The 21,970-nt window shown below is 38.6% G+C and overlaps 1 protein-coding gene and 1 long non-coding RNA gene across 3 annotated transcripts in view; one reads left to right on the top strand and one right to left on the bottom strand.

Moving 5' to 3' along the window:
* Window positions 1-9,634: 9,634 nt before the first annotated feature.
* On the bottom strand, window positions 9,635-13,870 carry LOC141943685 (uncharacterized). Its single transcript, XR_012629032.1, has 3 exons — window positions 13,553-13,870; window positions 10,547-10,627; window positions 9,635-9,654 (listed from the first exon to the last, which is right to left on the bottom strand). It is a non-coding gene; the product is annotated as an uncharacterized LOC141943685 (long non-coding RNA).
* Window positions 13,871-14,585: 715 nt separating this feature from the next.
* Window positions 14,586-21,970, top strand: part of SLC13A1 (solute carrier family 13 member 1) — a 28,696-nt gene continuing 21,311 nt past the window's right edge. For both annotated transcript variants that reach the window (XM_074870152.1, XM_074870151.1), the window contains exons 1-4: window positions 14,586-14,684; window positions 16,551-16,679; window positions 17,381-17,517; window positions 21,463-21,650. In XM_074870152.1, coding sequence (XP_074726253.1) covers window positions 14,586-14,684; window positions 16,551-16,679; window positions 17,381-17,517; window positions 21,463-21,650 — 553 coding nt within the window. The remainder of the gene's footprint in view (window positions 14,685-16,550; window positions 16,680-17,380; window positions 17,518-21,462; window positions 21,651-21,970) is intronic.

Below are 21,970 nucleotides of genomic sequence, written 5' to 3' on the forward strand. Positions count from 1 at the left end.
AGAGCTTATGAGAAAGTTTGAGTATCAAATATAGTTTGTGTTGCTGTGTCATAACTTGAACTTTATACACACTTATATTACAAATACAGCACGTGCTTTCTGTAGAGTATGGTTTTACTGCAATGCATTGACAGCCTGTTGACCTGCTGTTTTCTGTAACAAACATTTGTCAAATCATGCTACAACAAACAATGGAGAACCACTGCAAAGAACAACCTTGGCAAAAGATAATGTAAGTGCAAAATTAGTTAAAATGAAGCGAATTAGTAGGTAATTAGGGAATCCTGTGTACAGACTTTTGAAACTCATCTAAGAACACAGCGTGTGTATGCAGTTATACTCAGCTATAACTCACCAAGCTGCCTGAATTTGCCATAGCCCCTGCTAGTGACACATTGATTACTAACTGTAAACCAAATATGTTCAGCTATAGAGATTAGTCAATGTTAATTTGCATTAGGTAAGGAGGTTAATTCCTAGTTATTATATTTATAGTTTCATTGCTTGCAGTATTGGTAACAGTCGGCATGCACTTAAGAAGAATGTTGTTTTGTGGCTTAGCCGATACTGATTGTGATTTTTTTTTTTTTTTTTTTTTTTTAAATTAAGGGATGGGCCTTAATTGCAATGGTCAGATCCACAATACCCCTGACCTTCTCTGCAGGTCTGCAGCTGCCTTTCTCAACGTTTGGTGATGCAGTTCAAATTCAGGATAAAATACCAGCGCTTTCGCAGTTTGTTCGCAGGGAGCAGGGCTGATGTGTGTCACCCTTGTGCGCACAGGAGATGCACAGGCACGGAGGGAGGGTCCTGCGCTTTCTGCCTGCACCATCGGGCTCCGCACGGCCCCATGTGGCCCCGCAGAGTCCCACGTCCCAGACTCGTGCTGCCTGTCCTTGCTGCAGGCAGCTGTGTGCTCCAGGCTTTGGAGAGCTGGAGCAGGACCTCAGCCTTGGAGAAGGCAGCCAGGGCACAGAGCAGACTACTGAGGTGAACAAAATGTGGTGGTGATGGCACAGCCCAGGTGACTCTGCCTGCTCTCTATGCAAGCATCTCCCAGAGCTGAGACTGCTATGTGGCCTGTCAAGAGAGAAGACAGGTGAGGAAGATATTAACAGAGTTAAAGGCTTTTAATGGGGCTGTTGACTGCACAGTTCCCTTTGCCTCCAAGGCTGAGCGGCAGGGTCTAACTAATCTTATCCTGAGGGCTGGCCACCAAAAAGCCATTTGGTCCACACGGTTGAGATCTTGAGCCAGACAGATTTGACATTTGGTTTGTTAGTATGGATGTTTTCATGCTGATCCTTTAAATAGAAACTGTTTGGCTGCAGCCAACTGGAAAGAAGGCAAGATGGGGAAAATTGCTCCCGAGTGAGCAAGTGTGCTGAGGCTCCAGGCAGGTTCAAGAGCCATCAGGAAGAGACAGCAAGGGAGCAGGGCACGGAGCTGGTGACCTGCAGCCCAGAGATGGGAACTGCTGTGAGGAGCAGGGAGCAGCCGGTCAGCCCCTGACAGGGCCAGGGGGAAGCCTCTCCCAATCAGGGGAGGCTGTGCAGAATTTGCGATGGTCGGAAAGCCACAAAACTAGCTAAACCAAGTCCAGAATAAAGGACTATGTTGGAGAGGAAGAGCTATGTATAAAAAAAATATTATTTATATATTTAAATTTGTGTCTTAATTAGCTGATTTTTTTCAAATTTAAAATGTTAGTTGACTCACTTTATAATAAAGTCTGTTTGTTTTTTTAAAGCTTTCAAGCCACTCAGTTTCCTTTGAGAAGCCCTATAAGTGGTCTAGGGAGGAAACTGCTGTGGACACCTTTCAGTCTCATCTCCTAGCTGTGGTCAGCTATTCTCCAGCCCCAGTTATGTGAACTTGAGCCTGGCTGAAGACCAAATTCTTATAACACAGAGAATTTCTCTCCTTGGTTGCTCTGCAACCAGCAGCAGCAGGTTTCCTGTTGTTAAATCACCCTGACACTCTGCAAAGGAATGTGGAGGCATTGAACCTTGTGATAGAGGAATTTGCACACCACTTGATTAGCCAGGAGAGAGTTTCCAGAATCTGACAGAAACTCTCATTAACCCCCCATTGTCATTTTTCAGGATACCTGGGGAAAGGGGTGTGTGTCCGCATAAACATACAACGTGTATATCCTATAAGGGGGAGTTGTCATAACCACTCAGCATACTTTGCTGTAGTGGGTTGGCAGTGTTTATTGCCTGTACATAGCTAGAGCACAAGGATCCTAAATGAAATGGTACCCCATTGGTGGATGTTGTTAACACTCAGAGCAGAAATCTCTATTGCAAACTGTCTCAGCCTCAGCAGTCAGAAGAGACAGATACAGTTTTGAAAACTATAGGTCAGGCTACCATCCCTCCTCTGGACTGTGGCTGCAGAGTCAGCCTCTGCTCCCCGCTGGCAGCTGTGGGCAGGCAGGAGGAATTTGGCTGTTTGAGCAATGATCACTGTTAACCAACAGTTGCCCCTTCTCAGGGAAAAGCAGCAAGCTCAGCAGAGGTGTCCCGTAGGAAAAACTGAGGTGCAGGATGAGCCAGCACTGAGCTGTGCCAATCTCAATATAGGAGACAGGAAAAAGGGACAGGTATTGCCCCTGTCAGGGGGTTAAACATAGAGAGACTAAATAGTTGGTAGTGTCAGTCTGGCCTGGAGTACCAGAGCTGGGAATGTAGTTCTTGTTTTTAAGAAGTATTTTCTTTATATTGAACAAGTAGGTGTGTTATAGTGAGATTAAAACTGCTGAGTCAGGTAGAAAACAACATTTTTCATAAAATAAGGGAAGTTGACCAGGGATTGTAAGGGTGGTTTTGTTCCACAAAAGTTACTGTGTCACGCAACAGGAAAGGAGAGAAAAGTTTAATTTCATTGAAATGTTGACAATTTGTTAAAAGTGTATGCAACAGTTGTTCAAGAAGTTCATTTAAGCTACTGCTGTTCAGTTTGTGTGTAAGAATCCAGCCCTTGAGAGCCCAGAGCTGCTGTGTCTTGCTACCCAGCAGCACACAAAAATACATTTTTCCCTGAAATATTTGCTTTTGCCTTCTTCATGAGTAAAGTTATAATTACTCAGGATATATTTTAGAAAAAATGATGCTGTTCTGAAATAGAACAAAATACAAAATTTTTGTATTTTTTAAAATTATTATTCCACTATGGCTGGACAATTTATTTTTTTTGGGGGGGGGATGTGGGGGGCAGGGGAGGATGGGAATAGAACATAATCCAGGGTTTAATTTGGAAGAACCAGAAAGACGGGAAGCTTGCAGTGATGTCTGGAGCTCATTCCTACAATCTGAACCTGTAAATCTTTTACAGAGCTATATATGTAAATTGGCTGATTGTTAATGATTGCAAAGATTACGAGTAAAGGTAGTGACCTGAAGCCAGGTTAGAGGGTACAGTGATTAATGTCTCTCCATAACTAATTTCTGTAGGGAATTCCAGACTGCCATACTTTACATATTTGTGGAGTTGTATATTTCTCCTCCTTCTCCTTCATATTTTCTTGGGAATTGGAAATATATGGCTAATGAAGCCTTTCATATAAATGTAAAGAAATACTGTTGATTTATAAAACATAAAAGACATTTCTCTTTTCTGACCTGTAAAGTATGTTTTGTGTCACTTTCTTCCTGACTTACACTCACTGGATCTGACGATTTGACTTCCCTCACCTAAGCAGATCCTTCAGGCAAGCACTCATTGGCGTGGGTCAGTAGAGCTGCCTCTTTTTAAGGCATGAGGTGTTTCCAAAATTAAACTGTCCAGCTGGCATTGGCATTGGCAGGTGCTGCTGGAAATGTAGCCTGGCTACCTGAACAAGCTTCTGTGCATTACTGCTGCTGATACGGCAAGATCTAGAGCATGCTCGTTCATTCCTGCTTCATATCTGCTGCACAAAGGTAATAGCAGACATGCTGTAAATCCATCTCCTAACTTTTGTTGAAATCACTTATTGGAGAAGCCTTGCCCACCACTGATGTAAACTTGTGTGAGCCCATTGACCCCAGAGGCTGGAGGCTCAGACCCACGTGACTGAGCTCGCAGAGAACCAGGCAGCTCCAGGGCTCTTTTGGGGGACAAATTGCATAATTCTGCTGGAGGCTCAATGAAAATTCATCATCAGGACTGAGAGGCTTCTGCAGAATGTTTCCAGGTGTTGGATGGGGGATGTTAAATAAAACAGCACTTTTCAGAAATCCCAGCCCTGCTCCTTTTCTTCTACTTAGCCATTTCTGTGGGGAATCCCCAATGGCTTCTATTCTTTCTTCCATCATGGTCAGCTCCTGAGGGAATGTGAATATTTCCCCAGACTGCAGTGTAACTGAACATACTTGTTATTCATTAGGTGCCCACTGTGTACTGAGAAACCCCGTTGGCTTCAAAGGATGACACAGATAGGCTTTAAATGAACAATTGCTGAAGACTTGGAATGCACACACAGGTTAAAAACTACTCTTAAAATATCATAAGATCCTAAGTACAGGCTCAGAATTACTTCTAATAACAAAGTAATAGCATCTTTCTGTGGTTTTTATATATCCTCTTAGTTACAATTAAGAAGAATTCTGAATCTTTCCACAAAATGTCATGGTCCTACAATGTTAATTTACAGCTTGCTTTGAACCTGAAATAAGTAATTATTTCAGAATAAGGGACAAGGGGATGGGTGCTAGCCAAATCTCGTGATTACTGCTCCCTGATCTTTCAGGCTGTTAGAGTTCAACACTGGTTCAAATTCAGTGGCAACTGGAAGAGCCTTAAAATCTGGTTCAGTGCAACTCTGGACCTGATCTCTGAACTTGGTCTATTTTGAAAGAAAATATTAATTAGTGGTTAATAATTTTCTATATTTTTTCTATATTACTTTAATAAACACATTACAGGATTCAAAGGGAGATTTATAGTGTGATTTAACATCAGAATTTTAGTTTTTAATCATTGAAATATGTTTTCCTTGAAATATATTTTTTCATTGAAATACATGTTTTCCTTTACTGTTGATTAAGCAACATTGATACAAATATGCTCTCTTGTTATGAAACTGCACTTGTGTCCCACAAGAAAAGGTTTTCTTGAAAGAAAAAAACATTTGCAGCATGGCACATGAAGTTTCATGTTACTTACGACACATTAAGTGGGTTGCTCCCAAACTCAGTGAAACTTCCTGTAAAATAGTAAGTCACAGACACATAGACGCTTATTCATGCAGATTAATTCTGTGGATGTAAGAGAATTTACATTTGGTCAGTTTTCATCTCAGAAGCATTAATCTTTTCAAAAATAACTTCTCAGGTGATTTTTTCCTGCCACTCCATTACTCCTTCAGAGAATCCCTGTGATAATGCTGAAAAAATAATCTATGAAAATATATTCTTATCAAGCACAATTTACTCTTCAAAGTTGAGCTGCCTTTCTTTAATGTGACAGCAGCAGGTTTTGCTGGGGCTGCAAGCCATGTCCTTTGACATGGACAGTGTAAACACTGGGAAAATGCAGAGGTAGATGCAGATATCCCAGCACTGCATCTGCGTTTTGGACTATTAAGACATGTTATTAACCACATAGCTACCTTAATTTTCTGTGATTAATTTCAGTCAGTAGTAAAATAAGTACACGTGGACACGGGCGTGAAGACAGGAGCAGAGACTGTCTCTATCCACTTCTAGCCCACCCCAGTGGAAGTTGTGTGGCTGCAGCCTCCTCTCATCGCTGCAGTTTCAGCCTGAAATTTAAACTTCATTAACAGGAAAATTCTTCAACCATGCTGAATGGTGCTGCTGATATGTCATGTGTGCTAGTACCTTACTCTCTTGTTCAAGCAGCAACTTGCTCCACAAGCCTGGCCCATTTCACTGGGACTGCCTGACTTGGGGCATGCTACGAGCTCACATTTACTACCAGCAAGGCACTCAGCCTCCTGGCAGCAGAGGAGACACTGCCAAGCCAAGCTTGTACAGTGTTTACTAGGTGTTGACACAGTTCACACTGAATGAGTAAGAAGAGGAATATGTTCAGCTAGCTCCAAGACTTCACAAGCCAATTTTATTGTGAGTTTGCTTGCTGCAGCATGGGGAGATGGGAGTACTTGAGTGGTTTGTTTTGCTGGTAGTTGTCATAGAAGGTTTTTTTGAGAGAGTTTAGAATACAAAGAATCCCTGAGTAAATATATCTGTGCGTTTATTGTCCAAAATTGGTGAAAGATTAGGAAGTCTTGATTAAGATAAACCCGTCTTTGATCTGGCTATGAAATATTCTCAGGACCTTATAAATGACTGCCACAATTTTATTGTTGATGATAACCTGGTCACTTAAAGGGGGACAGGGGTGACTTGGATGACTGAAAATTAAAGGAAGGAACAAGGAAAATGAAACTTATTATTATCTAAAATATATGCCTGTCAGTGAGAAGAATCTGGATGAGCCCATCTAGCAGTTTGGTAAACTTTATAAAGACAAAAAGTACATAAGAATATTGACAGAGAAGACATACGTCCAAACTCAAGCGTATTATAAAGTTTAACCTTTACACATAACTAACCATTATAAGACATATTTTTTCATGTGTTTTTACATGTGGACATTTATGAAAAACAGATACCATTTTGGAGAATAAAGTATTAATGTGAAGTTTTGGGCCAAGACAGGAAAACCTCTGATAAAGAATTCCAAAAATCTGTACCAAAACCAGAAAATGTAATTATATTTCTATAGCTTGAATGTGGAGAGCGTGTAATTAATATAACAGAAACTTGATCAGTAAAGTGCCACCTGAGGGGAAAAAAAGAAAAGCATTTATTTTCCCACAAAGTTAAACATGATGACAGAATATTAAATAAATGTAAGGACTTTTAAAGTGTGTTAATAAAATGGAAATAAAAATGTCTTTTACTGAAAGGAAGCAAACTGTTAAAGTTACTAGTAACTATGAAATGAAAAAATAAGATTAAGTCTAGGAATGATCAGTTTAGAATAATTACACCACTGAGAAATTTCACATAGTGACATTGATTAGTTAAATCTTCCTACATATTTTTGACAAACTATCTTTATTCAATTTTGTGTTTCACCAGAATAAATTTAGTACTCTTTAGATTTATCCTCTGGTGTTTCCAATGAAGTGGAAGTTGAATTTTGTTGAGAATATAAATCAAAGATAATAGTTAATGGTTTTGGTTGATGAACATCTTTCCTCAACCATAACAAAACTGATCAAATATCTTATACAAAAGTCAGCATGGTTGATGACATCAGCATGTCATCCACACACAGACAACATCAATTACAAAATGTATAATTATACCACTTTTGATTAGCTGTCATCACCTGAAATAATTAAACAAAAAGCTCTTAAGCTAGCAAACAACTGATGAAATGATTTAAATATTTTCCCTTCTCATGTTGTTTCTTGGCAGACATCATTATGGTACTATTGTCTCAAATTTTAGTTGATAGAAGACCATGTAAAATAGATTTTGCTGTCATGAAGGAAAGCCCCCTGCAAACAAAGCCATATTTTATAGTGCCATTCTGGGCAGACTTTTTTACCTGCTGCTTTTGCATTCTGTATGAGACTAAACATTGTATGGTTTGGATTGGAAGGGACCTCTAAAGATTATCTAGTCCACCCCCCCTGCTGTGTGCAGGGATATCTTTCACTAGATCACGTTGCTCAAAGCCTCATCCAACTTGACCTTGAACATGTAGTCTTCCAAAAATGAAAATCCTGATCTGGAAGTTATATTGTGCAAATAATTTTAAAGCAAAGTTCCTTCTCCAAAATGATAAAAATTCAAAGCATAGTATGGTGTTTAATCAGGTGACATCTGCTTTTCTGTGCTCTATTTTCAGAAATATATTTTGAAATTCACTGCCAAACTTGTGTTATTCTGTAAGTTTGTGGAATATTATTAACACTTCATGAAATTAAGAGGCTTACAAATCTATGTTTACTCTAACGCAGTCTCTATCACCTTGTTATATGAGGAATGTACACATTCCAGTGGGAAGAAGTCTGAAAAGTCTGTGCTAAAATCTTCAGGAAAGCAAGCAGGTCTGCCATATAGCCACGCTGGTGTGCACACAGACTCGGCCAGGCTTTGAGAGTGTCTATTCTGGTAATGAGACTTGTCCATGCAGATCTACTACAGGTTAAAAGTTTTAGTACACACAGCAGCCTTGGATTCACACAATACCAACTACACAACAATCTTTCAACAAGAATAAATATGAGGGCCATATTTTAGGGAGGCAAAAAGTTGTTAAATGGTGAATTAGGCCTATAAATGATCCAAGGTTGATGTTCTGGTTTCGTGCCAGAGTCCCATGACAGCAACCCAGAGGGCGTGTCTCTTAGTGATATTATTGTTCATTCAGTCAGTGAGCAGGATATGCCAGAAGATGGTATGGTTTTGAAGGCTTTTTTGGTTTTTTTGTGACATACTGATAATTGGCATGGGAAGTTTGCCAGAATTTAGGAGCATAGGTATCAGTTGCCCAAAGGCAGAATGGCTGTTGTCCTTAAAAGGAGCGCAGTGAACAACCATGTACAGGCAGCTGAGGCATTCAGTGAAGCCTCTGGAATAAGGGTGGAGCAAAACACTAGACAAAGTGGAAGCATGGAAGTTCCTTCATCAAGAGGATCGTACTGAGCTCAACAGAGAGGTCCTGACCAAGTTAATAACTTATGCTGTGGAAGCTGAGAAGCAGGTTCCTGAGACAGGTTTCCAGGATGGGTTCCAGTATGTGGAATTGAACTCACCTGGTTAATGTCACGCTCCGTCCAGGTAACACTCTCAGAAGAACTTATTTACTGTAGGCGCAGTATTGCATTAATGAAGCTAAACTGCTTCCATTTCTGAAGTTAACTTGCTTACAACTAGTTCAGAGGTGAAGAAAAGCATTATCAAGGAGTTGTTTGGGAGAAGCAGATGGATGTAGTCTCAAGCAACTGGGCCTTTTAAGTTTAGGTATGAGACCAGTACCCAGGCTCTTTATTGGTTTAAAATCTCATTATTAATTTGTATTTTACATTTTTACAAGAAGTTTATATGTAGTTTACATCTTGGAAATACTGCTTTGTGTCACTGGCCAGTGATTGCAGTGGGAAGACTCACAGGAATAGAGTACCCAGGGTGAATAATGAGTATGTTGGAGGAGCTCTGTGCTATCTAGTGACATTTGAAGAGAAGATTCTGCTTCAGAAAGATGGAAGATTATATAGTAATTGCTGAAGCACTTGAATTGATTCGAAGAAAAAGGCTGTAAGTGCAGGTCATCTTGAAAAATCATGGCACTAATGTGCTTCAGGCACAGTGGGTTTCTATTCAAAACTGAAAGGAATGATATAATGTGCTTACAACAAATAGTGAACTTTTTAGTCTTTACAATTTTCAAAGTCAAGTCATTGGGTTTTGTTTCTTTTCAGTTTGTTTGTTTTTATGCAGTAAGGAGTCTGGAAATTTATTCAACATGTCAGGTTCTGTCCATTCAGAAATAGTCTGAATCTAGGTATGAAATGTGTTTCTTCTTCTCTCATCACATGCTGAAAATAGATTTCATCTGTTTTCTGTGAGCTGCTTCTTCAAAAGTTGTCAATAATCTCTTCCAAACAGCACTTTCCCAGCAGTTCTGTAGTTTAGAAACAGAAATGCAAGGAAAATTGAAAAGAAAACATCGCTTGTAGGTTTTTTTAACTATCACTCTTTAGTAAATCAGGCCAAGATCATAGCAATACAATATCCAAATCATTTCAGAAGCTTCCATCCTCACTCTGAAGATGAAGTTCACATATTGTTCAGAGTCTTGAATCTCTCTCTCTCTAGTTAAAAGTCTTGCAGAATATGCAATATCTTGGGGAATTAGTGCTTATGATTTAATGTTTTCTGTTTAGTAAACATTTATTCTCAGTGGCATATTTCAAAAGGTGACAATCAATATTGGGTTCATACCAAAGATATTTAATTTTTCTCTGGTAATAAAGAAACCCCTTGATCCCCACCACTGGTAAACTAATACACAAATAACATTAGAGATGTTTTCCATTTTTTGCAATGATGAAGAGGGAGTGAATGCTGATTATTTAATAATAGTAATGAAGTTTATAATTCCAATGCAAACTTGTTTATTGATGGGTACATGCTGTAATCTGTTTGCTTAAACTCCAAGACCCAAGGAAAAGAGAGTTGTTTCTTTTCTCAGTGCTCCAGGTCTTTTGCAGCCATTCTTGACTTCAGATAGCTTCTTAAGACTTTTTCCCAAACAGGCAGAGGATAGAACAGATCTGTCCTAGCACAGACATCTAAAAGTTAGACTTGCTCCAACCCATTTGCCTAGGGCTTTTTATAGTCACTGAAGAGAAACAATCATCTTTAGAGTGTAATTCACCTCAGCCTGGTATAAACTCCTCAGTTAAGCAGGGTGAAAGTATTTACATCATTCTGTAGATTATGAAAAAAGGTTATGGTAACCAGTTTAGAGATGGATGTGTAAATTTAGAAGTGAATCTCACCACAGTGCTTACTCAGGGCATTCCTGGAGCTTTCTTCTCTGTCCACTACATGTTTTAGAACATGGTAGCTTCAGAAATCAAGCTCTCAACTTCCTATATAAAAAACATAACCATGTTGATAATGCCTGTCAATTTGGTTATCAATAGGTATCCTCTTGAGGATCATTAATAAAATTTCATAAAAGTATAAATCCCTCAAATATCTTCAAGAAGCTGCTTTTATAACATTCCTTTGCCCTGATTGTTCTTCCACTGATGTCCTCCCTTTGGGCAGTACCTTACCCATCTTACAGCTCTTGTAGTGATATATAGCCTTTCTGTTACAGTAATTAGTCATATATTGGTGTAACAAATACTTTTGTGCTAGATTAGATGTGCTGCCCTAAAATGTTGCTTATCTCATTCTATAAAGGTATTCTGCTAATCCCATATGATCAACCTTTGACAAGGAAATACTGCTTTATTTTTTTTTTTTTTGTTCACATTTCCAGGGATCCTGCCCTGCTAAACAGTCTACTAAAATTTTGCATGCTTTTGGAATTCCCAGGAAGTATCATTTAACTGATACTTCCTCTTAGTTTTGTACAGTAGTATTATCATTGTACCTGTGCTGGTCAAAAGATAAATGCATGGTAAAGTAGAGAGTGATAATGTAACTTAGAAGGCCATTAACAAGGTGTGGTGGGGTGACCCAGTTCAGCAGCTAAGCACTACCCAGCTACTACCTGCTCTGTCCCCAACATTACAGGGAGGGAATAGGAAGAGAAAAAGTGAGAAAACCTGTGGGTTGAGATAGTTTAAGTGGAGGAAAGTGGAAGAAAAAAACAAAATAAAACAATTGACACAAAGGCAATCACTGGCCACCTCCCACAAGCAGACCAATGCCCAGTCAACCTCTGAGCAATGCCTCCCACCCCAAAACATCTCTCCCGCTCAATTTTTATTGCTGAGCATGATTTTATATGGCATCAAATATCCCTTTGACCAGTTTGGGTCAGCTGCCTTTGTGTGTCTCCTCCTGACTTCTTCCCCCAATCCACTCACTGGGAGGGCAGAGTAGGAAAGTCTTGATGCTGTGGAAGGACTGCTCAGCAATAACCAAAACACTGGTGTGTTATCTACACTTTTAGTCAGAAATCCAAAACATCACAAGATCTAAACCAGCACCATCCGGGCTGCTATGAACAAAATACATCCATCCCACCCAGATGCAGTGTAATCTCCATCCCTTATTCCATATCATTTATGTCATGCTCAGATCTTATACTATCTAATACATCCCCATTAAGTACCACGCTCCTTCCTGTCATATGAGATATATATATATATAGAGAGATACCATTCCCTTAGTCTATAGATCACCTCTGTAAAATGTTCATAAAGTGTCCATTGAGTTCCTTTAATTCATAACTTGGTTTTCATGTGTTATGGTGGTTGCTCAGGACAGGAGAGATGGCATATCATGTTAAATTATTGGCTCAGATTGGGTCACTGCTGAACTTGCCTGGCTTCTTCTGAGGCTCATTCTCAGAATTCTCAGATCTCTTACATCTTTGATCACTAAGCTAGTTGCCTGTGGTGGTTTAGCCCCTGCCGGGGTCTGAGACCACGCGGCCGCTACCCCTCCCCCACAAAGGGAGTGAAATACAAAGCCCCAAGACTGAAATAAGGAAAGGTTTAATACAACAGTGCAATAGCAACACAACAAACCACAACAATAACAATAACAGTAATAGTGATAGCAATGAACAGAGCAAAATAGCTACCAAATACAGCAGTGGGAAGCACGATGTACAAAACCACGAGTGCACCGCGCTCCGCGCCAGGAAAATGTGACCTGCCAGGATGTGATGTCCGCATGGTATCTGAATAACCCGGCTAGAGCTCCCCCCCACTGCTGGGGAAACTTAACCCTATCCTGGTTAAACCAGGACATTGCCCCATAAAAGAAGATTAGATTGAGTTCATGTGACATATTAGCTATATTTCATTTCTATGTATGTCTGACCAATTTTCTAAGAATTTGTAATCTGTCACAGTTTTTCAAATGTATGTCATATCAGAATATATTCAAATATATTCTAAAATAATTTTCAGATTACTACATGAATTCTCACCCATGAATTATGGGTGAATTTCATCTGGAACCATTGACTTGAATACAGATATTAAATCTAAATATTCAGCACTACCACCAGCACCGTGCCCATAGTGCATTCCCTTTTCCATGTTAAAATTAATTTCATTAGAGAATTGGCTGCCATTTACCTTTGTGAAGACTCAAGCAAAGAAAGTGTTGAATACTCCAGCACTATGTGCAGTTTGTCTTCCCTTCTGTATACTAAATCCCTCTACTCTCCTCTGTTTTCTTCTTCTGACATTTTAACAGAATTTTTCTTTGACATCTCCATCATTCTCCATCACTCAGATTTTGCATCATAATCTTCCTGAATTTATTTGTCTATATTTTTGTTATGCCTTTATAGCAGTCCTCAAGCACATGCCAATTTTTCCAGATCTCATACAATTTCTTTTTCATTTTTGGATATTTGAAGCTTTCCTAATGCAGGCACCATAATGGCCCTCTCTGCTCACTGTCTCTGAACTCTTTAAACCAGCTTTGTCATTATAATTTAGAATAGCCCCTTTCAAAAGCTACCAGTTTACTTGAACTTCTTTATCCCTTACATTATCTTCTCAGGAGGTCTGATTCATTATCTTCTCAGGAGTTCCCTAGGTTATGTCAAAGCTGTTTTCCCAGTTCTTTCTGTGCAGTAGCAAAGGCTGTTATTTCATTGCTACTTTCATCCCCAAATTATTTCCCGCCTTTGGGTTTTCAATCAATTCCTTTCTGTCAGTTAGATTTGAAATATTGTTTTCCTAGTAGAACCGAAGTCCTACCTTCCTGAAACCAAAAGTTTGTCCGCAACACTGGCAATCTGATCACTTGGTTTGTCTGTTTCCCTGACACAAGGGATCCTTATACTCAAAAAGTTATATGGATAGTAAAAAGCTTACCTTATTACCTGACCTTTGAATGGTTCTGATGATAGCTCAAAGACTCCTTCATCTGTCTCCTCTTCCAATTTGCTTCTTCATGTAAGATCTGAGCATGAAACAGTGTGTTCTCTCCCCTTTTGATCTTCAACCACAGATGGTATACAAGCCTCTTTCCTACCTTTTCCTCTTCTTTATTTGATGTTATTCCGTTGTATTAAAAAGATTGTACCAAGTTTTCTTTTATGGAAAACAGGAAAATTCACACAAAATATTTATTTTCTACTTTTGTCTCAAAAATTCTCCTACTCTTCGCCTTCCTCAAAGCTTTATATGATGTACATGGAACACCTTATCCTGTTTCTGCATGAGAAGAGAAAATGAATTATCATATACTCCCTGCCAGGCAAGACAGAAGGAAAAACCTGATTTTCTCATATATTTCAAATTCTAGACAGATAGAATTAATAGAAAACCTAAGGCTGAAAGGGACTTCTGCAGGTCATCCAGTCCAACCTTTTGGTCAAAACAGAGCAAAATTCAGAGCTAGGTCATGTTGCTCAGGACCTTGTCCTATCAAATTTTGAATATCTCCACAGATGGAGATGAAGATGAAGAATTTTTAAGTCTGTTCAGTAAAATGATCTTGTATATGTTTTCATATATGCCATAATTGGTTTTGAACATATTAGATGTTTTGATTTCCTACTGAAGCCAACAGTGACTCGGAGAGCACCTGAAATTTTTGGTTACCTGGTTGTTTGAAACCTGCTCTGATTACATAAACTTGTTATGAGGAAGGGCAAGGAGAGAAAGTCATGAGGAGTCTGACATCTAGCCTTGGTTTATGATGAACACTTATCTTATCAACCTACTGTTAATAAACTCACTAAAACAATAAAGAGCAAGATTTAATTTTAACCTGGTTTACTGGCCTGCTTTAGCAATGGCTAAAGGTGACAACTTGGGAAAATATTAATCAGAGTCAGCTATTTAAAGTCAGACCTACTTTTTGGCAGTTTCTGCAAGAAAATTCATCAACCAGCTATCAACCATGAAGATTCTTAGCTACCTCCTGGCTTACCGAAGGTTCCTGCTCATTGTCCTCACCCCACTGCTTTTACTTCCACTTCCACTTATCATTAAAACCAAAGTAAGTGACCTGCTCCGAGAGGTAATTATTTTGCAACTGTATGTCAAGCCTGAGATTCCCAGATCTTTTCAGAATTATAGAATCATAGAATGGTTTGGGTTGGAAGGGACCCTGAATGATTTAATTATGTTTGCATTGTGGATTTTTTTTTTTTTTTTTTTTGTTCAACTCAGAGTATTTGCATAGAAATGTAGAGAAGACAACAACTTTAATGTAAGATTCTGTGCTGGGTGCATGAAGTTCTGAATGATATATTTGTTTTCTTGTTCAGGAAATGTTTTTCTCATTTAACATCATCAAGACGGCCTTGAAAATCCTGTCCTTACTATTACATTTTGGTCACTTCTAAACATCTCAGCATGATTACAATGGAGATGAATTGTCAGAAAGACAGTTGTAATTACCTTTTTATTTGATGATGGATTTTGTTAAGTTCATCATATATTGTGTTGTCTGATAGCAAATGACTGGAACCAATGATCTGAGAAATTCCCTCTGGTTCTTAAATAGAGCAAAGGTTATGGCAGGACACCTTAATTTTATTTTACTTGAAATAAATTCCTATGGCATTCAGTAACTCTTGTGACAACTCCATAGCTGATGAAACACATATCTAAAAATTGTTTTAGTGATTCTATTCGGTACAGCTCTGATGTCAGCAAAATGAAATGGAATTCTCCTGTGATGTAGTATCACCCATGCATTATACGCATCATGTAACAACACATGAAAGTTCAGTTCAGAATTCCTTGCATCACAGATAGATAGTGGCTACAGAGTAGCATGCTTCACACTGTCTCACATCACATTCTCAATATTTCATTTTTCTCCCTGAGAGGAAATTTTTGAGAAATTCTAAATGCAGTAGGACTTAAGTGAGATCAACATTTGCTAGGTGATAAATGAATTCACACTATTAAATTGTTTCATACATAATGCGAGCTTCCCGCAAAAAATAAATGCTAGCCATAGCTGACTGACTTGCATTTAATATTGTTGTTTTCCAGTCAGAATTTCCCAGAGCCATTTCATTAAGCTATTCCTTTCGCAGTGCAAACCATGTCTGCTGCTGTTGAGTAGTTTCATGCCTTAACCAGTGACATTAAAAGATCTAAACAATTTTCTTCAAGAGCAGAAATATAAATCAAAACTCCACAAAAGAGGTTTCTAGGATTCTAGAAGAAACTAGCTCACTTCATTTCATTATATTTGTCTGTGGCTACATTTTACAGGCAACACTGATGTAAATCCTCCTGAAAAAAAAAAAAAAAAAAAAAGGAAAAAACTCCTGTTTTCCAGGAGTTTAAATAAAAGACAATCACTAAAATTACAAGTCTTAAAAACAACAACTGTGTTTCTTGTCAGTCTTGCACAATGTTTTTTATATTCAATGGTATCCTTGCCTTATTGATGCTGATGATAAAACTTCATTGATTACAGGAGAGACAAAATTTGACCTACTGTTGACTGCAAGTACTCCTAGAGGTGTAAAGCTTTGCTTACAACTGCAGAATGTTTGTGATTTATGTTAATTCATGGTGGGACAATGCTCCAGAATGATTTATAGGATTAATTGTTCGTGAAGGAAAAGACAGCTGACCTTTTTCCCACCTTTATAAGTGGTAAAATTTAAGTAATTTTACTATCTCTTAAAAAAAAATCTTTAAAACTATTTCACAGACTATGTTCCATATCTTAATGGGATTATCAATAGCAGACAATAAGTACCCTAAATCCAGGCCCCTTGACTCATACTTGTTCCAGTTGTGGCAAATGTCTCTACTAATATAGCTGGACTTTTTGCAATTGTGATTTTTTTTCCTGGATGATCAATTCATATTTTTGTTGGTGCCTTTTGTATTCTAGGAAGCAGAATGTGCATACACGTTGTTTGTAGTTGCCATCTTTTGGCTCACAGAAGCTTTGCCGCTGGCTGTTTCAGCTTTGCTCCCTGCCTTTATGTTCCCATTGTTTGGTATAATGGAATCCAAGGAGGTAACCATTTTTTTCCTCTCCATCGTATTATGGATTTCAATTATAAGATCTGCAAAGAAAGAACCATACAGTGTTGAAACCTGATAGGCTAATCCATGGATTTGCTGAGTGTCAATCACAGTAGGTCTGCCTCAAGACTTGTTTACATGCTTTGTCGTCAGGACTTGTTCATATTTCTTTAATATTTTTTTCTATCTTGTGATTCAGCGCTTAGATGCCAGTAAATGGGAAAATGCTAGATAGATATAAAATATCCTTAATGTTACCAAAGTGAGATGACAGACCAAAGATCGCATGTGAAAAATGCTGAGTATACATCTTCATGTCAAAGAGAGGATGCCACAGATGATCATACTCTGTGTTTAAAGTTGTTCTTTTATCTGTTGAAGAGATGACTAAATTAATAAAAGCGGCATTTCATAGGTGATTTAGTTCACATGTGAGATGCGACTGATGATCTTAGGTTGTTCATATCATAAGCCTAATTTTTAATTTTGTTTTAATGCTATACACTTTAGTGTATTTACTTTTGCATCATTTGGCTAAATGAAATTAACAGTCTAAATTTAAGTCAAAAATATTTCTTGGTACTTGTTTCAATATATACCCTTACTGAATTGTTTTTTCATTAAACTGATAATATCAAGTACTAATAGAAAGTCACCATTTAGTTAACAAAATATTTTTTCTTTTTATTTCAGGTGGCATCTGCTTATTTTAAAGACTTTCATCTGCTATTGATTGGAGTAATTTGTTTGGCAACATCAATAGAAAAATGGAATTTCCACAAAAGAGTGGCTTTAAGAATGGTGATGCTGGTGGGTGTCAACCCTGCATGGTACGTGCTAAACAATGTCTTGAAGGACAATAAAACTTGTGGAAAGCTATATATTCCAGAAATAATTGCTTACTGCTTTTTCTGTAGTAGAAATCTAGCCTTTCTTTTCTACTGAAACAAAGTAGATATTTGAAATTATATGATTGATTTGTAAGTGATATTTTATTATTCTGCTGAAATCCTAATTGAAAGTTCCCTGCAGTGATTCTGTTCATAATAAGGATCCTTTTGAACAAAAAATCCGATGAATTTGTGTATAATGTAAGGGTCCTGTTTCTTAATAGTGTGTATTACATATCTGATGCCTACAACTGAAAATCTGTGCTATGCTTATTATTAATTTGTATTTCAATACTGTTTTCAAAATTCTGGACACTTCCCAAAAAATACAAGAAGAGTTCAAACATATGGTGAGGAAAAAAAGCTATAAAACTAAAAATGTGGTAGGGAAGGAAAAACACATTAAGCACAGTGTCTTTATTTATGTTTTTTTTCTTTGTCTACCTGTGAAGAAAATATCAAAGGAACAGGGACTTCCCCAGCTGGATGAGGTGATGAGGGAAATGAAATCACATACTCTCTACCTACTCACTATCAGCATATATCTTATGAAGGGAAAACTCTGTTCTTTGCTTGCTTTACAAGCTTGCAGAAAAGCTTTAGGCCCACGGACTCATCTGTCAGCACACCAGTAAGGCTGCAGATAAGATCCGTAGAGCAAGCCTGCCTTCCCCGAATACATGATGCTTATGACTCCTTGTCAGGAAGCAGACAGTGACAGGAAGTAAAAAGCCAAAAAACCAGAAACCTCAGGTCTAAACAATGAGATGCCTCTTAAGTGATCTAACTAATAACGCCTCATGGAAATGCTGGGTTATTTCTATTCCTCAGTGAATTGTCTGTCCTAATTTTAAATATCACATATATTTTGATTTTTCCTGCATCTTTTGATAGCTGGTAGCTTTCTTTTTTGACAAAATGCTCCTTATATTTTTGTTCAACTGCCTCCCATTATCTTTAGCTATATTCTTGAGCTATGCAGTTTTAGTTATTTCAACTTTCTTTGATCACTCCTAAATCCTCACATTTTGGCTGAAATCTTGAAAAGGAGAGCACAAGTGGATGGTGTGCTGTGCTAAACTGAACACTGCTGGGAACTTGCTGTGGATACAGAAACCCACAGCCAGCTGCTGAGGATACCTAGAGCAACTCCACAGACAGCTTTGTAACCCTGAGGAAGCAGTATCCCTCATAACTATCTCAGCTCTATCACATTTCCTGATCATGACAAAAGGATGATAAGATTATGACAAGATGATCTGTGAAGGAGAGGATCCTCCCACCTCAGCATCTGCTGCTCGTTAGCTGTGCCCACTACAAAGTGATGCATGCTGTTCCCTGTGCACAGCCCTCCTCCTCCGTTAGCAGGAGTCCCCAGCCAGCCTGTGCAAATTGGAGCCTCATCCAGCCCAAGGCAGAGATATCATTGTAGGAGGCTTCTGCATTAGAGGACGTGGGGGATGCAGCAGTGGATGTAGAATAGCAGGAGTCTTCTGGATTCTGCATTCTTCTGGAGAAACCAGAAATAACATGGCTAGCAGGACTAGGGAAGGGATTGTCCCTTCGTACTCTGCACTGGAGAGACCACACCTCACATACTGTGTTCAGTTTTGGGCCCCTCACTACAAGAAAGACACTGAGGTGCTGGAATGTGTCCAAACAAGGGCAACAAAGCTGGTGAAGGGTCTAAAGAACAAGTCTTATGAGAAGCTGCTGAGGAAACTGGAGTTGTTTAGCCCGGAGAAAAGGAGGCTGAGAGGAGACCCTATCACTCTCTACAGCTACCTAAAAGGAGTTTGTGGCGAGGTAGGTGTTGGTCTCTTCTCCCAAGAAACAAGTGATAGGATGAGAGGAAACAACCTCAAATTGTGCCAGGCGAGGTTTAGATTGGATATTAGGAAAAACTCCTTCACCAAAAGGGTTGTCAAGCATTGGAACAGGCTGCCCAGGGAAGTGGTTGAGTCACTATCCCTGGAGGTATTTTAAAAGATGTGTAGGCGTGGCACTTGACACATAGTTTAGTGGTGGTCTTGGCAGTGTTAGATTAACAGTTGGACTCAATGATCTTAAGCGTCTTTTCCAACCTAAATGATTCTATGCGTCCCTAAAGGCCTCCCATCATTTGAGCTATGCGGTCTGGCCTGCAGACTAGGAGGGAAAGGTGAATACGTCTATGCAACCTGCAAGGACTAGAATGAGTAATAAAACATTGATTGTGCATTACATAGCAAAGAGTGACTTTATAGTTGAATGTAAATGAAATTATCATCCAAGGTTCCATGCAGAATATTTTTTAACACCACCACAGGAAAATAATGTAGAAAAACTGGGGTTGAAATGGTTAGGATATATTTTATTTTTTAAATCAATTTTAGAGTCACTCATTAGAGTACACCACATTGTACTAAACTGTCACCTGCCCATCAGTCCATCAAATGCTGGAAATTCATGATGAACAGTTCTGAAACACATTAGTTAATGTCTTGATTTGCTTTGGTTTTAAATCCTCTTGCAACTTGTACTAAAATGATATTTCTCTACAATGTGAACATTCATATTCAGTGAGTTTAAGCTGACCAGTATTTTCTGCATAAAAATTTCTCCTGAAAACACAGTTTTTCCCCAACTTCCAGCTGAGGACCTGTTCAAAAACTGCATAAAGTTAATATGTTTTATACTACTGATGACAATTTGTGTTGAATCAGGTCCACCACTTGCAGGTCTGAAGATCATTTCATCATTATGCAATTAAAAGTACACAGAGAAAAGACAAGGTGCCCCTGTTGAGAAAAAATCAAGTTTGAAATGTTGAATTAGCTGACATGAAAGGCTATGAGAGGCATTTTAAACAGTGTTTTTATGTCATAAAATATTGTTTACATTATTTTTGTATAATTGTCTTTGTGTGCTGAGTAATCCTTATACAGATTTTGTGAAGCTTTTGATCAAGGCTAGGCAAAGAGCTTTACAAATCACACAAATGACTTCTCAGAAAATGCTGCAACACCACAGTCCCTCCACTCACAGTTGTTGTCTCAATGTGGTGATGCATGGCAGGTGTTTAATGACACTGCTAACACCTTGGGACAGAAAGTCAAGAGGACTACTCATTTACAGCTCCAAGAGATGCATTAAAAATGACAATGTGGCCTGTATTCTAAGTTTACTGTCCAATTTCACCATACATGTCATGAAATATTTGATTTTTTTAGTGTAAAACTAGAGGGACTCCAGTCACTGATGCAATTCAGTGCATTGCATCAGTGCAATTCCTATTTGTACAGTAAACTTAGCATAAGTTGTGCCAAGACTAAAACTAAAACATTGTAATGACCTTCACTTTCCTATTTAATATCAAATATGATGTCTATTGAAGCACAAATAATCCCTACACCTGTCATGGGGCTCTGATTAAGAACTAAGTTAAGTACCACTTACTGAGTTGTTAATATTTCTTCCTATAACACCTGGACTAAGATCTAGTGGACTTGAAGCCGAAGCGACAAGTCCAGGGTTTTGACATAGCTTGTACATTATGAGAGCAATAGCATTAGCAGTATAGCCATTTTAACTTTCATTTGAACTTGTGACGTGCATGGTGCTCTTTCTTCAAAGGTAATTAAAATATAGTATTTCTGTAAATAAACATTACTACTTCTGCTACAATTTATATTTCATCCTTTAACTCTAAAACACAATCATTTCAATGTCTTTGATCAAGATAATTTTAATTCACGAACTTCCTTAGAGGTCGATTACAAGCTTTAAATTTTCAGTGTTTCCTACATTCAAGCTTTATGTTGAAAAAGCTTTCCATTTATATTAAATAGAGTGGTGACAGGAGGTGTTGCTGTAGCATCTACAGACTCTTCTCTCCTGTTCCAGGCTTATGCTGGGTTTCATGGTTAGCTGTGCTTTCTTGTCAATGTGGCTCAGCAACACCTCTGCTGCTGCCATGGTGATGCCAATTGTAGAGGCTGTAGCTCAGCAGATCATCAGAGCTGAAACAGAAGCTGATGCACTGGAGATGTCTTGCTCTAACGGCTCTATCAACCCGGCACTGGAGCTGGACGGTAGGCATGCCGTGCAGTTTTTGTCTTTGCCCACCCTCACTCTGCAGCAGAATGAACACCACATAACATAAAGTTGAACAGCTACGGAAGTACTAGCATCATTACATGCTTCATTGTAAGACTTCTCTTGGACTGTGTGTGAGGTCTCTCATGTTCACAAAGATTAATTAAAACTGAACGGGGGCAGAATATAGCAGTTATATGAGGGGGGGGGCGGGGGGGAGAAGAGAAGAGGCTGGCTTGTTCAGCCTAGTAAAATGTCTGAAAAGAAATATGACTACAGGTTATAAATACACTGGGGGTTAAACATTAGCAAGAGA

This window comes from Strix uralensis, chromosome 5 (assembly GCF_047716275.1).
Source record: "Strix uralensis isolate ZFMK-TIS-50842 chromosome 5, bStrUra1, whole genome shotgun sequence".
In the NCBI taxonomy this organism is placed as follows: domain Eukaryota; kingdom Metazoa; phylum Chordata; class Aves; order Strigiformes; family Strigidae; genus Strix; species Strix uralensis.